Below are 17,406 nucleotides of genomic sequence, written 5' to 3'. Positions count from 1 at the left end.
TGGTTTGTTGTGATGAGAAGATTCAATGAGATAACAATCACAAATTATTATACAAAGTAAGAAATGGAAAAGAAAACATAGATCAGGAGCTTCTGCTTTGCATATTCATAAAAACTGGTTACAATATGAAAAATCACTACTCTGAGAAGTCAAGCAGACTGACAAAAACAAGTATGCTAGTATGGATAACAGAAGTATCCACTCTAGTAAGTCTTAATGTTAAAATGTCAGAACCAAATGTTTATGAGCAGAAGCTTATCTGAAACTCTTAAAAGTTATACTGACTGCTGCAAGATTTTCCACATCCTCTTACTCAGTTCCTGCATCTTCCTCAGGAACAATCTCATGTTGGACACTGCTGGAAAAGGGATTTTGGACTAGATGGGTCTAGGTGTGGTAGATCAACCTCATAAATCCTACACTTACTTGAGAAGTATGTATATAATATCTTGCAGAGACAAAACACATTTTGACTGAGGGGTGAAATACTTAGGTAGCATTTTAGAGTTTTCCATCTTCCTTAAGAGTAAACTGCTTCTACTGAGGCTGGAAGTTTTTCACTCCCTGATGTGTATATGCGTGTATGAGTAGCAGAGGTCCTAATTCCCATAAAACAAGAACATACAAATTCATCATTATGAGAAATCGTCTGTGGGGAGTGTAGAGGTGAAAAAAAAAAACAGTCACTGGATCATGTTAATTTAACTGACTGGGGTCTGAGCTGTCTATATCTGGCTATATAGTTTTAGTGACTCACCATTGGAATGGTAAAAAAGTCAATAGGATAATTTGCAAGAGCCATTTCTGAGAATTGTGTTGCTTATTGGTCAGTAATTTGCCAAATTCTCTACAGGTATTGTCTGTCTTTCCACAGTTGTGAAAAGTTCTACCATTCAGAATCATGGGTGATATTCTTAGAAGAAAAATTACAATTAAACCATTTATTTTAAAATTCCTTCCAAGATACTATAATGTCTGCTTTTCCATCAGATTTTCTGTCCATTTTACAGTGAAGTTACTGAGAAAATGTTTTTCCATTCACTGATGGAAGTCCCCCTGTTGAACAACTCATAAGTTCTACTCCAGTTAAAAAACAAATAGGGAAACAATAAGTACAAATACAAATGTTAATTGTGTAATTCCTAGCCCCAATCTTAGAAAGACAAATTCGTTTGCTGAATGAAAACATCAGATATGCTAATGACTTAATAAATAATGCTTTTCAATGCTTTTCTTTTTATATTAAAGTATCTATCCAATTAATATTTCTGTTTTCTACTAAAATATTGTTGAAATCAGATATTAGTTGAAGTGCCTGCATGAGAAATACATATGGCATGCATGTGTATAGAGCAGGGGAACTATTAATACTGATGCTTTGCTAAGAGTTGATAGTGATGGAACACTTGCAAGTGCTGTTCCTAAACAATGATGCAATCAAGAACGTACCGGTTCTCTAGGGTGTTAAGCTGATAAATATTTGCATAACAGGCACTTCTATTTTTCTTTCTGTGATTAATGCAAACAAGATGATAAGGGAAACTAAAGGTAAAATTTGCTGCTATTTATCTTTTAGTATAAAAATCCCTTGTGCCCCTATTTTGCTTAAGAATATGCTTTACTGAAATTTCTGCACATATATTAAAATTAGCTTTAACACTTTAACATGACAAATAGGGGTTATTACATAGCAATAGAGCATTCCGGCATTCCATTTCAATGTAAAATGAACATAATTATAGTAATTTTTGGCTTTGCCATTTTGTAGTAATGGAGGCCTGCATCTTTTGCAGAAATAAATTGTATATTTATTTTCCTTGATTTTTTCATGCTAACCTTTGTTTCCAGAGGTAAATTTACCAAGAATTATAATGTGTTATAAAGCAATATAAAGTAACTGCTCTATTGTATTTAATTTTTTAATGAATATTACATTATTCTCATTAAAAGAAACACAAATGCAACATATACGGCTAAGTAAAATAGATCAGTAAATAGTATTCTTACCAAAGGCCTAAGTTCTGGATGAGTCAAAATATATCCATTGTTTGTAATTGCAAAAGCGTATCCATGAATACCTAACTGTAAGAGTAAATGAGAAAGAAATACTAATTAGCATGGTCTCCAGTAAATTCTTAAACAAAAAAATCAGGCAAAAATTTCGTTATCCAGAGCTTAAAGCTGGCATTCATAACCCTTATCCACATAGTACTTCCTTATAACATATGCAGAGCTCTGATCCTTGACGTTTTGTGAAAATGAGAACCTGTCATTGTGATGAATTCAGCACATAGCACAATTTTAAAATGTCACGAACACTTTGCTATCTAGGGCACTTATTTCTATGTGCGTTAGAGTGAATTAGATGCACACATATATATGAGACACTATAGTATGTGGCATACACCATAGCCTGTGCCAAAGCAAAGGGATACTGGCATTTAGTAAATTCACGTATTCCCAGGAGTGGCTGGGTTCAGCTTCCTTCACTTGTTCCAGATATGCTGTAAAAGAATAATTTAAATCAATGGTACTGAATGTACAGTTATAGTGAGCAAGCAGTGATATGTGATATTTACATCTTCCAGTCTTAAACGCATTTTACCTCTCTGTTAGTTCATCTGGAGCCACAGAAGAAGGCATATTTCTGCTACTGTAAGTTTACATATTTGTACCGAGTGGAACTATGGGAGATCATTTGAGAGCAATAAAATGCTTTATGAGGCTTAATGGTATATGTAATCAAATTTAGCACTGTACTTATTTAAATAACAATACTACTCTTTCAACAATATGCCTATTGCACAGTTGATTGCACCCACTGAATGCAATGAATGTACCTTCTAACCATTCAAGGGGTCATTCAAATATCCCTTCTTAGCATAAACTTGCTGCTAATGTAGAATCTTTCTGCAGCTTCAGTATGTAACTTTTACCATGCAAAGAGTACACCTCACTATACTTTCTCACCCATTTTTTTTTCAATTCTGAAGTAATATAATATAACATCCCATATATCTTTATTTAAGCATCTTGATGCGCTGTGGTATTAACAAAATAACCAAACCCAAAACTCCAGAACTCTCTTGCTTTGGTATTTACATTTCTTACCACTAATAAACTTTTTGTTTCACTTCAGTACTTTCTTAAATGCTTTCCTGAAGTGGGTCCTTAGGAATTTGTCTGGCATAAAACAATGTGAGCAAGGTTGACAAGTCAGAATCATTTCTAAGAGGCAAGTAGGACAGCAAGCCCGTTGGCTTTTGTAACTTTCTGGAAATATAAACCACAGTATGATATTATGGCAAGGTTGCAGAGAAAACATACCAGGTAGATTTATGCCGTGTCTGTGAACGATTGTATATGGTCAACTGTGTCTGCCATATAGAAGATTGTTTCATAAATTAGCGGTTTTCCTAAAGCAATAAACTTCAGTGAAAGTAATAGAAGGTGATATGTTCTTGGCACCTCTTCATAAAGGAAGGATAACCAAAATAATAACAGTGGACATATTTTACCTATTATAGTATGACAAGTGAACTAGCTGTTGGCTAAATATCAGATCTCAAGTATAATTGTCTGTGTTGATAACTGCAGAATGACATCCAAGCAATGGAAGTCAGGTAAGGAAACAAATGTGGGTGGTATACTTCACAGGAAAAAAATATTTGCCTATTTGAAGCACACCCAGACTCCAAGGATAGTATTTTATTGTGTGTTGTGCAATATATGAAACTGCACACTCTCTGCATTTCAAACACTTTGGTTTGAGAGATACTAACACTTACAGCAGTATTGCCATTTTAAACCTTGAACTCTGTCTCTAAACGACAGATTCAGAAATGAAGGAGAAACTGCCAGTAACATCTGGGGAAGTTTAGTCTAGATAATGACTGCTGAAAATACCTTATTGTTATTGTTCGTCTTCCTCGGCATAAAATCCACCTCATCCAAGCTGAGAGAATTTCAGGTCAGCAGAATTCTATTTCCAACCAATCATTTTATATCCCTGTGTGAATTTTATTTCATATGCTGCCTCTACAGGAATGGGTCCCAGGGGTGATTATGCTCTTGCAATTGCATGGTCTTTTTACTGTTCAGAAACGTTTATGGTATGTGAGACTGGAAGTTATAACTCAAGTGATTTCACTAACCTAACTGTATTGCATGATATTGGTGCCTCCTGTAATAATCCTCTCTTGTATTACATCCTGCAATATAAAATGTACCTTTAAACAAAAAGTCTAATATTCAGAAAGAGGATTGTATATTACTTCCACAGAAAACTAAGTCTTAAAAAATACAATATCATATGACAAAAGCAGAAATTTTATTTTTCCTGCCTATCTTCTTTTCTGAATCACTTTAAGTCTGCTGCAACACCTGTTTTTCAGGCCCCACACTCTCTCTAGGTTCTTTCATTCAGACTATGTCCAAATCTTACAGATGACTTCTGAATAACATTGCTGTGAGATGACCTTTTCTATCCAGCCATGCACAGCCAGGCTTTCATTTCTACAGTTACTACACAACATTGTTCTTCCTTCTCATTACAAATGAAACTTGCTCTACCCATAGCTCCTTAGAAGGCTGCTCCAAAGATTGTTTCCATTGCTCCAAATTTTGCAAAGGAGCAAATTTTTCTCCTTTCTCTTCTGTCTTCTACTGATTCTGTATTTCTGCATACACAAAAGTATATTATAAGTTGTGGTTAACTAACTTTGGTAGATAGTGTCCTGAGACTATTCTCTGTTATTTATCCTGACCACTAATGTCTCTGTTCACTGTGTTCTGATATAAGTGTGTATTCATCTGCTGCCTCTGCCCATAGTCCGCAAACTTTTTTCCAGCTGGGACAGCCTTTCTGTTCTGTGTTTACATAGCCTCTAGCCTAGGGGGATCCAGGTCCCAGGAAATTGTTCTAATACACCTTATAAATATTATTGCCAGTATTTTATGCATTATTTTAATCAAATTCTCACTTAATTTACACTTTCCAGTTACTGTATATTGATCTACAAAATCATTTGGTAATAGCTAATGTATTCAAATTAGAAGCACGTAGGAATATTCAAAGGCACTCACAAGTCACCTTATTCCTCCACCCTCTTAGAAATCAGGAAATGAGAGCATGGCAGCCAATTAAAAGGAAAGTATGACACACAAATTTATGCTCAGTACAGATACATGTCAAAATGTAGCTATTCCAATAGCTGGCCTCTTTAGTAAAGGCTGTCTACGGTATTGTGTTATGTGCTTATTTGTCTTACAAAAAAATTCCACTAGGAATTAACTGGAAAACAATTTAATTTTCATTATATTTATATTTATTTCATTATTTATTTTCATATAATATGAATAATATGAATAATATATTTCATATATTTATTTTATTATTATATATAATTTATAATTATATTTAATTTCAATAAAACAGCACTATAGTAAAGCATTTCAGACATAGAGAAGTAGTAAAATACTGATGTATTGCATCAAATTTAAATGAAAAGTAATTATATTTTTGCATTTGCCTGAAGCCTACTTTTACCAAGTTACAAACGTTTCGCAATAGATGAAGTACATTAAATTTTGAAACTTTTATGATAATTATTTTTTAAGAATTTTATAGTAGAGTTGTCTCTGACTTTGGAAGACTGAGTAGAGGGAAGTATCTAGCAAATATTTGGTAGGAGAGAAGAAACCATCAGTCTGGTTAGGCAGAAACTTGTTCAAGTTCCTAAAATGTGCCACTTGCTTTAATTCAAGGAGACGACTAATCTGGGACATGGAATTGGGGTGGGAATAGCTACACACAGGCCGGAAGCCTAAAGCCATGTTAAGGAAAGATTTTCGTACAGTTTTCATACAAAGTTACGCAACTTTTCAGCATTAATTTCTGCTTATTTTGTGTGGTATTCTGGTTATATTGTGTGGTTGAATAATTTCATTGATTTTATTATGGGCAATACTTTATATTACTTTCTAGAGCACGCTATGATATGCAAAAATGTGAAGATCAAGACATATATTATTTTTGCTATTAAAAACTGCACTTGATATCAGGACCAATGACATATAGCCATCAGACACTACAAGGCTAAAATTTCTGAGGAAAATCAGTGAAATAATGGAGCTACATCAGTATAAATAATATTATCATGCTAAACACATTATTATATTATAGATATTATACTGAGTATAAAGGACATATTATCATTTGTGTATTACCTTGTATTTTGGAATAGTTTTTAAAAGCTCTTTAACTGGAACATCTGTGCCAACTACTCCCAGAAGAATCCCCTTAGATCTCTGAAAAGAACAATAAAAGATGCACTCGGAACCACAATAACAATGAATATTCTCACTGCTCATTTCACGTTGCAGCTACTCTGCCGATGTGAACAGATAACAGACAAATTATTTAAAAAGCTGGGAAAGCAGACGCTGGTACAACTCATCTGATCAAACAGTCATTTAATCAATAATATTGCTCCTTTCTACTTTATCTGCAATTCACATAGAAAAGGCATGCAAACTTTTGATAGCTATTGAGTCCCTCAACAGAAAACTTTCTCATGCAAAATAGTTTTTGAATTAAAAACTACTGTTAAAAATATGTTACTCCCTTCTTTCCCAATTTCTCCTGCCATTTGACAAATAAAAGAGAAAGATTAAGCATTAAGGGGAATGTACATGTAATTTTCTTTAATTATCTGTTAAATTAGTAAAGACAGATACGTATGTAACATACATGACTAATTAAATTCTGAGTCTATGAAATAGAAGCATATCAGTGCAAAGAAGAAAAGGATATAGATTATTTGCTGTAAAAATGTAATATAGAAGTAAGAAAACCCTAAGGCCTAGTGTCATCTGAGATTTTCTCTTAGACATACGGTTTCATTATTTTACTATGGCTTCTAAAGTATAGTTATTTGGGATTATTTGTGCACATTTTTATGCTAATAAAGGGATACTAACTGCAGACAAAATAAGAAGAGAAGAAAAATTTTTAGAGTAGGCTAAAATCTTATTAGGTCCTTGAAAGCAACTTCACTGCAGTTACCCCATTATCACATGACAGAAATAGTCTGAGTACTTACAGTCTCATTTTGCTTACTAAATACTGGCATGGCAACCGTTGTCATCAACACCAATCCCTGATCATCAGCAAGCTATATTTGAAAAAGAAATATTATCTCTAAGAACTAAGGAACAATTACAGACATGTGACTCCATTTTTCAATTACATTCTCTTCATTTTAAATGAGACAAGGTAATTTATCTAAATGACACCTACATAGACAGACTTGCAGTCACTGCAGCCCAGCCCGGCCCCAGCCCCATCTCAACTGTACCAGCTTTGCCCCCCCACCATCTGCATTGGCAGGAAAGATGCCTCATCTTCACTCCTATTGCAGTCTCCCGTGAGAGATACGAAGGGGCTGAAATGTGGATTGTGGAAGCAGCATGTGCAGCAGCAAAGCAACTGGAGCTCTGTTCTACATCTTTCCCAGTGTCAGCTCTGCCAACGTTGCCTCAGGCTGTTTTCTCCCAGCAAGTAACAAGGGGTCAGGAGTTGTATGCACTTTATTCTGGTCCAGACCGAGATCTCATCAGCTAACACAGCGGCAGAAAGGATGAGAGCCTGTTAGGATCCCAGGAGCATCTTTGCTCCATCCGGTTTCAGTTTGCTGGACAAAGAGGTGGCATGAAGCATTAGCTGATTCTGCACATCAGGTTTCAACTCATTTCTTCAATTTAGAGAGAAAACAGATCATATGACCTTGGTTCCATTCAAGAGAAACATGTAGAATGTTTATCATTGGCCACAGGAGAGTGTGACATTGCTCAGACTATCATCTCTTCACTCTTCACACCCTCTGGCCAGACTACATCTTTGCCATAAGGCAAAGGCTAACTGGGATGCTCAAGAGAAGCACTTCTCTGTGTGCCTGTAGATCTTCACCGTCTACACATGAAAGAGAACTCAACAGTAACTCTCAACTTCCTGCTTAAACTCTCTCTGCCCCTATAATTTGGGAAGATGTTTAAAGTTGAAGAGGCTTATCCAACATTTAAAAGCCTGACATATGTAGCTGTAATCACAGCTGGAGATTTTGTAGAACAAATTAAAGTCTGCTTTGTTGCATCTGTGTTTTGCCAAATGACAAGGCAATAGAGATGATCTTCCCGAGAAATACTGTAGGTTACAATCATGCCCAATTGCAACTGAGATATTCTCCTACTACCCCTACATCAGGATCCAATTTTCTGTACTCAGACAGTATTTCTATTACTTTTCTTTTTTGAGAATTGCTGCAATTTTTATTTTTTGTTAACAAAGCTTTGTTATTAATGAAACAACAGCTATCAACTCCCCAAATTTTCAGAACACAAGTCATATATTATGCCCAAGATATTTTATGAAGTGTGTTTCACAGTAACAGATCAGACAAAATCTAGAACATTACACGTCTTGCAGCTCCCAGTCTGCTTCAGGAGGGTTTCAGTTTCCCAAACAGGTATATTTCCTGAAGCATGGTAATATCTCATGGTGAGAAGGAATGTTTGCAGACATCAGACAGGAACAGAAATTGGGTTTAGGATCAAGAAGGTTTACATCTGATAAGGAATCAATGGGGACATGAGGTGGAACCAATTTATGATCATGTTTGCTTTTTTTTTGGTTTTCCTTTTTAATAAGAAGAGATATTTCCAGCCCTGATATAATCCTTGATCTATTAAGCAATACTAAGTTAGTAAACAAAACAAAACCACCAACACAAAACCCAAAACCAACAACTCGGCAAAAGACTGGGAGGTCAGAGGTTGCACTTGATAGTCAAATGTGGCTGAACTAGCATAAGAATTTACTCTCCTTGGCCAAAGTAGTACAGTCAAGCACGTTGCCATGATTTGTATGGAGAGGAGCCTTCTATGGTATGACAGCCAATAGTCCCAAACACACGTACATCAGAAAGTGAAAAAGCATTCCGCTGATTATGGTATGACATCTTGGAGCGTTTAGAGATTTTATATGATTGCCCAGGGTTGTTCTCCTCTGACATTACGTATTTGTCAAGTATCAGTATGGTATTATTTTACAAGCCCACTCACTCTCAAGAGATTACTAGAAACAATTTATTGAATAGGATGCCAGCCAAGGGACTGTCAGTAAAGTTTTAGGGTGTTTGAAATTCTTTAAATGGAGAATAAAAACAGTCTGAAGTTCCTGGGAAATTCTTAGAGAACAGGTCATTAACCCTCAAAACTAACTATGGAAGCATGCAGAGAATGCTTGCCCTGTAATTATGATATCTACAAGTACTACCAAGGGTTGGCTGCTGCAATCATTTCTATAGAAGTGCAATCTTATAGTCCAGCCTGTTTGGTTTTTTGTTTGTTTGGCAAATGAACATGTTGTTGGCCACTTCCATAAGTAGAGTCAGCAAATAACTGGATGATAGATGACTCGTATTTGTGATGTCTCACTGAGTCACCAACTCAAGCTGCAGTATTTTCTTCACAAAAATTGTTAGATTGTGAGGAATTATCTGCTGGGGAGGAGCACAGCTTTATTCCCTGGGCAATGATATTTTGGCAGAAATACTTTGAAGTAGTAGAATGTTAGCCACTGGGTATTTCTGCTAAGACAATTAATGCTAGGGTCCAGTAATAAATTACAAAGGAAGCCATGATCTACGTATTTTGCATTGTTGCTTTGCAAGTCTGACAGTTTCTCACATAGAGCAGAACTCTTAACAGCTCATGCAAGTGTTTGAGAAATTTAGTGATTCTGAGAAAAAAAAAAGTTATATGGTCTCTAATCCCTGATAAAACTTCAGCTTATACTAGTTACATTCAGAATGAACATGTATCACTGATATCCTCAGGACTGGCTAGGATTTTTTTTTTAATCATCAGCAAATACTTCATTAGAAGTTAACACAATGAAAAACATTAAATATCACAAACTCAGAATAACAAAATCAATTTATAATGATAAAGTCTGAATGACTGTACTAAATTTAACAGTTTAGGTTATTGAGTAATTAGTAATAAACTCTTTGGTTACTCAATTATTATTTTTTTTTTCCCCAAAAGAAAATTTAGACAATCCTTATGATTCCCAAACTCATCAACTGGACATCACAAAGTCATATGCTCAAAAAAGAATTATGTAGGCATGCAAAAAAGAAAATGCTGTAGTCAAACATTTCTTACAGGAAACATCTTGAATAGTGTTTTGGGGTGTTTTTAATAAGCACAAAATGCATGTTTCTAAGCAGGTAACAAATAACTTGGTTACATATAGGATCAGGTTTTTTTTTTAGTGTTATTGGCAAATACAGAGAATGATACTTATCCTAATATAATGCAATAACATCACCGGATGGATGGTTGCTAGTTACGTACAGTGAAGTGTCCTTGGGAATGACAGAAACATGAAGCACCATGAATTTAATCTCAATCTTTCAATAGGCTGTACTTTATCCAATTTTGTCCTTCCAGTCTCTTAGGAATAATTAATATGAGTAACTAATACTAATAGTTACTGTCATTTCTACAAAGGTATGCTTTATGTGGCATAATTCCCCACAGCCTGATGATTCAAAATTGTTTAAAGCTACATACTAAGCTTACTTAGTTCATCCTTACTAACCCCCACATATTCTGGGGGCTGGCAGGGTTCTTCGGAAGCAAAAAGTAAGGTTTGACAAAAATATATCCACGCAATATTATGTTTGTTATGTACATAGATTCTGATGAAATAAAGTGTTGCTGGCAGACCAATTGGGTTCACAAATAAGGACTAATTTGGACCAAAGTTCACTCAAATATTGGAACCTCATCTAAATATATATGCAGAGCCACTAACAACTTTCAATTCTTCCAACACTCTGTTTTGTATTCTTGTTCTGTTCTCAAAGAAAACCCTCTATTTCTTTTCTTCCCCTCTACTACTATACTGGTTTTGTTCCAATGGTTAATAATGTCTCTTTACACATCAGTCAATGTATTAACTAATCAAGCTCCTTTCTATTTCTTCAATTTTTATATCCCTGATAAGTGTCTAAGCTTTACCTGGGGCACCATATTAGTTAACACACACAGGCTCTAACTGACATTAAAGTCCTATCTCTTACCTATTTAGCAGCAAATCAATTACTGCCTTTTTATTTCCTTCAAGTGGTTATATAATATCAAGAAAAAGACAAGGAAACAAAAGCTGCTTCATCCCTAACCCTGCAGGAAAATAAAAATTCCACTGGCAAGCTCCAACACTTGAGGCTACCAACAGATGTGAACTAAGGAAAAGGTATGTGCTTTGAAGTGCCTTTTGAAACATTTTATTGCTCAGTATTTTTTGCTATAAAATTAAACAACATAAGAAGCAGCATTCAAATGCATCTAAACACTTCCCAGATTCAGTACAACATCCTGCAGGGTATAAGATGGAACCAAATCAAAATTAGTGGAATAGTACAAAGATAGTGTCAAAAAATGGTTTTGTTGGATATTACTGCCATTTCCTAGGGATGAAATTTTCAAAGATGCTTCAGGAAGTTTAGTTTCCAAATACCACAGACCTCTGCCAGGACTTGGGCATTTAATTTCATTAGGCCTCTTAAAATTCTAGACAGCTATTAATTGTTGTCGCCTTTTTAGGAATATTGCCAAAATATAACCATAAAGGAATCACTGAAAAACAGTTTAACCGTTTTAGGCCAGTAACGATATCTGTGCACTAACTTAGAATTTTGTTCTGCTTAAACATATCTGCGCAGACAAACTTGTTAAAGTCCCTTGCAATTTTTGAAGAAAGTACTTCCTGTCTTCAGAAGTGGATGTGAATTCCAGTCTCTTTAAATTCTTGGGCTTGGATTACTGGAAACAGAAGGAAACTAACACAAATAAAAGATAAGAATTCAAGAGCAATGTTTAAGGCATTGTCAGATGCTTCAGTCAGCAAATTAAAATTAGTCAAATGAAAATGAAATGAGAAAAATATAAGGATCCCAAAATTTAGGACAGAAAAATAAAAGTGGAAGAACATGCCATAAATTACTCATGGCTTTTTTAAAAGGTATTACAGGTATCAAAGTCACTTTCTTAGACAGTAATTTCTTGAAAAAGGCAATTGAAGTCAGGCCTGTATTATTTATTTATATTTATAGAATAAATATTAATTTATATTTACATATACTTTCCTATGTTTATTTAGATCTGTCTCTATAAAAGCCCCAACCATCTTAAATGTCTGACATCAGCAAGTCTCCACTCTTGCAGAGTAAGTCATCTTCACGCTAAACTATACAGAACTCTGATTATATGCAGTATAGCACTAAGTGCCTGTCCTTTCAGATTTTCCTTACTCTGTTAGATATTTATTCCACAGAGAATAGCAGGAAGTTCCTGCTTTATCCAAAAGCCAAATTAGCATGTTTACATGAGCCTTATGCAGTTCAAAACAAAACCCTGAGCTTACCTTATCACAGTAATTCTGCAAAGACATATTATTCAAGAAACTGTCTATCGATCCAAATATTGGGATGTTTTATTTTGCAAGCACGGAATGTAATACGGGGAAGTAGGCTGCCCCATAAAACACAATGGACACTGTTTTTGGGGGGGAAAAAAAAAAAAAAAAAAAAGAAAAGAAAAAAAGAAATTACCTAAAGTTTAGTTCGATTTCTTCTCCTCCAATGTGATTAAAGTTGTTCTCTGACTGATTCATTTTGATAAAGGACTGCACTTGATGAGTGCTGTAATCAGCATCTCCCTTAATGAATCGGGAAGATACCTTCATGAGAGGAAACACAGATTGTCTATGCCAGTTCACATACAAAGGCATCTTCCTTCCACAGTCTGTGCTTCCTCTCTAAATTCAGTTCTCTCAAGCCTCAGTAGTCTTCACTATTCTACTAGTCAGACCAATTTATTGACCAGTATTAGTCTGCCTATTTCCTCAGACAGGATAGGACCAGTGGATGTGTCTGGGAGTCCCCAACAGTGTATAAGACTTGAATGGCTTCTGCTGTCTACCAGTGGTTTGATTCTGAATAAATTCTCCACAGTAATGTGAAAGCAATGTGAAGGCTCATACAGTCCTTCTTGTGGCAAAGGCACACTACATACTGGAACCCTTGAGCTCAGGCAAACCATGTATACACAAGCAGAGTTCCTTTGCAGTAAGGTATTCATATGCAAGTTGCTCCTCTGACAACCAGAAAAAAGGACTCCTTCCTATGCTGAATGAGCATCTCTTTTTCAGTACTGCCAGTGTACAATTAAGTTTTCATATTGCAGCAGCTGTTGTTTCACCAGCCTTTTCAAAAATTCTTCCATTTTCTACCTTTCTGCTGAGCTGTTAATTTCTGATTTAGTTCTACATTTGAATATACTACAAATTTCATCTTCTGCTAAGCATATCAACTCACAATAACATAATTCCCTCCAGGGTTTATTAATAAATGAAAAGCAACAAAACAAACCTTCATTTAATCTCCTTCTGAGCTTAGCTTCTGCTCAAGATCTTCATTAACTCGTTTTCTTTCCTTCTTGCCCTTAGCAGAAGCCATTCCCATCTCTTTTACATCATGAGTGAAACTAGCAGACCTCTTCTGTCAGGTGATTCTGGGAATATTTAAGCAGAACTCTGCCACCATTCAAGCAGAACCACCATTACAAAAAAAATACAGGGCAACTTTAGCCTCAAAGAGCTATGAAATGCCAGTGATTTGACGGGGCTTGACTGGATAAGGAACCTACAAAAGTATCAAATTGGTGTAATAAGAATTCATAGGAATTCAGTTCAGTGAAATATTAAATGTGTGTGGATTCATGCATACGGGTATATATATGCTTACGGGAGACTACTGAACTGTACAGCCCCTCAGATGTTTCTTATTCCTTCAAGTCTGGGAAGGTATCCTCACATAAACACATATAGTATAACTGTTATTATTCCTATGTCTCTCTAAAACATGGAATTACAATGGTAGAGTAAAAATACATGTATTTCAATGCTTGAGTTCAGTTCATTTGAAGTTTGGATGAATTATGCTGTGGAATATTCATTTTTCAACATGTTCATCTAATAGTATTGCAAAAAGTAAGTTCTTGTAGTTTCTCCAACTTGCACCAGCATGTTTTGTCTCAGAATTGCTAGGCTACTTTGGATGACATTGGCAAGAAAAACTGAAACTAGACCTCCAAAGAAAAACATGGAATTTTCAACTAGATCCCAGGATTTTGTAAGTTATCATCTACAGTCTAAAATAACGAATGAAAGAAACAGCATTAGTGGTTTGCCCCAGAAAGTTGTTCTATTGAAAAGACCTAGCGGTAACAGTTTTAGGCAGGAATCTATACAAGGGCCATAGACACTCAGTTTGATAAAATGCTTAGCAAACAATAACAAACCTTTAAAAATCATCTCAAGAATGAGAAAAACTGCATTCCCAGGCTAAATGACTCTTGGCAGTTTAGAATAAACAAACAGAACTTACTCCCTGAGAAAGTCACAGATCTGTAATGCCTAGCAGGAATAGTTTTATAACTGGAGAAAAACTCCTTTTAGAAATAGATTGAACTGTTACAGTTTTCCCTTTAACTCCTTGCTGTATAGGGTTACCCCCCTCAGAACAGGTCCAAATAAATCTCCAGAAACAGCAAATAAACAAGCATCCACTTACTCCTCACATGAAGCACATAAACCAGAGAGTTTAGCCTCACATCTAGCATGAACATCCATCTCCCAGTACAAAGATTAAGGCAGGGTCCAGAATTACTCCAGAAACACATATACAGGAAAGAATATCCATTTCCTTAGGTGTTTCCATTGCGGCAATAGGAATTTGAGAAGGATCCCTGAAACATTTTCCTTAGGAGTGTATAGTCAAGAAGAGTTACAATACGTTGTCCAGAATTTCAGACACAGAGTTAGTACTGTCCATATCTATTTCTGTTAATACAATGTTATTCTTGCCTACATACATTGTGCAATGATTATAACGAAGCCGGGCTCTGACAGCGACAGACCAGTGGATGTCTCCTGAGAAGGAAGAACAATTAAGGACAGTAACAAAGCCCGTATCCTTTCTTAGATGCTATTCCTGATTATTTTTCAAAGACAATATGCAATATTGTTTCACTTTAGCTGGCTGTGAAGTGGCATTTTTATATTTTGTTAAATATACACATTCCCTAATTGTTACTGATGGATAAAAAAAAAGGCAAAATAAAAAATATACAAATTAATTTAAATAAAAGGCAAATTTGATGGGACAATTCTACTTTTTGTTGCTAATTTTTGAACTATAATTAGTCACAGAAAGGAAACAAATTTTGAGATCTAAAACTCGTTTTTTTTTCCAGTATCTTTCAGAGTTCAGACTTTGTGTTTTAGACAACCACAATTTGTGTCAGGGTTTCTAGAATTTTTTCAGCAACTTTCACCACATTAAAAAGATATTCATTCAAGAATATATTAGATCTGAAACCTCAAAATATCTCTTTTTTTTTAATACAGATTTATTATGTCTATGCTATATATCAGGAAATCCTAGCAGGACGGTTCGGCTCAGCTCAGAAATTAACTTCCATAGTGCTCCTTGTATCCAGTCTTCATTTCCCAATTTAAACAATGTCTAGCAAAACAAAAGAAGAAATTTTTTACACTAACTTTTTTGTTGCTTGACACATTCCTCATTTTTGCACTGACATTGAACTGTAATAACTGTAGTGCCTTTCCACAGAACGGGATATCTGTTGCAGCAAACAGCGTCAAATAAAGTCAGATTTACCTCCCACCAATTCTGACTCATGGAAACTAATGAAATCAAAGAACCACAACATCCAAATTTGTGCATAGACTAATCTCTAGTCCAATAATATTCCTTTGAATTTTAATCTCTCTGGATCTACAGTGTTCCTAATTGATTTTTTGCCATCCCACAACAGGAACTTTCATTTCCACAACATTTAATTAAATTACCAACAGGTTGAAATGCAGAAAAGGTCCATAGGCCATTATATCTAGATGACAGAGCTTAAAATTGGAGCTAACATTCTGAATCAAAAAATGAAGGAAGGTTAGGAAATATGATGGGGCTAAACAGAGGCACTCGAGCAACTGTTTGAGGAGGGCTGTGCAGCTATTCTGACATAGGAACCTTTGGTCTGTAGAACTGGAAGAAAATAGGACTTAAGGGACCTGAGTGAGGAAACAGGTCAAAGTGAAGGCCTGCTAGCATAGCCTATACAGTCTTGTGAAAAAACAATTGAAAAGTAGGAGAAAAACATTGCTATGTCCAGAGGGACTGAAAGTGGGGTGAAACCATGGGGCATGGGAACACTGCAAACCCTCTGATAAGGCACCAGTGTTGAAAGTGGTTTCCTCAATGCTGCTGCTGAAACTTTACCCACAGCAGACAGCGGTTCCATAGGGGTGTATTTGAAGTATGAGGTTCACATTGAAGCTTTTGTTTTTCTTCACTACCTTGTTATAACTCTGCCACCTTCCCAACCCACACCCCTTCTTCCTTTCCCTACTCCATATAGGCTTGTTTCACGAGGTGTTGTCTTCTTCTGTGACTACTGTGCTTTTATGTGCTGAGTAGAATCATGAGGCAGGCTGGAAGCATCAGAGAACTGGAATTTGACCATTTGATTGTGTTTTACATAGACTACAAGAATAAGAAATAGCTATTATTTTGGCTTAGATTCAAATTATGGCCTGGGACAATATAGGAACCTGTGTGAGTGTATTAAGTTAGAGAGACATTTGTGTGTTTAGCACACAGAAATGAAACACGAAAAAAACCTCATATTGTAAAATAGTTACTTAGAGTTTGCAAATTGCTGACTCAAAAACGTTATTAAAAGTCAGCTTGTTTGTTGAGGAGTGTGAGAGAGAAATTTGGAAACCAAATTTAAGATTGCAATTAACATGTAAGTGAAAATTTTAATGCAGTTTTATAAATGGATCCCTCAACTTTATATACATTACAAACCTGAAAGACAATAGCCTCTCGTCAGCAGGAAACAGATCCAGAGGAATGCTAAATCAGGGTCAATATGTTTACTTCGTTATTATTTTGTATTTAATTAGATTCAATTTAACTCTTATAATTTTATAAAAATGCTCAAATCACTAGTCATGCACTTCAATGAAACAGCAGCTTTGCAAATTTTCTATTTTCTACTCCCAGTGACAGTTAATTCAACACTTCAAAGTATAAGAAGGTAAATGATGCAGGAAATGATAAATTATGCTCCCAAATGGCTGAGAGATGATAGCATCAAGATAAAAGGAGGGCAAAGCACTACTTACAGAAGTTAAGGGATAACACAGAAAGAGAGAAGAAAGCTGTCAGGAATTTTTGGGCAACAAATATC

General features: G+C 35.5%; 1 protein-coding gene across 1 annotated transcript in view; it reads right to left on the bottom strand.

The window, feature by feature from the left end:
- Nucleotides 1–17,406, bottom strand: part of CACNA2D3 (calcium voltage-gated channel auxiliary subunit alpha2delta 3) — a 460,953-nt gene that overhangs the window by 113,140 nt on the left and 330,407 nt on the right. Inside the window, exons 15-17 of the mRNA XM_068408846.1 lie at nt 7,104–7,175; nt 6,229–6,309; nt 2,008–2,082 (exon numbers count right to left, since the gene is read on the bottom strand). Coding sequence (XP_068264947.1) covers nt 2,008–2,082; nt 6,229–6,309; nt 7,104–7,175 — 228 coding nt within the window. The remainder of the gene's footprint in view (nt 1–2,007; nt 2,083–6,228; nt 6,310–7,103; nt 7,176–17,406) is intronic.

Source organism: Nyctibius grandis, chromosome 10 (genome assembly GCF_013368605.1).
Source record: "Nyctibius grandis isolate bNycGra1 chromosome 10, bNycGra1.pri, whole genome shotgun sequence".
Classification (NCBI taxonomy): domain Eukaryota; kingdom Metazoa; phylum Chordata; class Aves; order Nyctibiiformes; family Nyctibiidae; genus Nyctibius; species Nyctibius grandis.
Note: the sequence above shows the minus strand (reverse complement) of the source record. Positions and strands in the feature narration are given on the sequence as shown.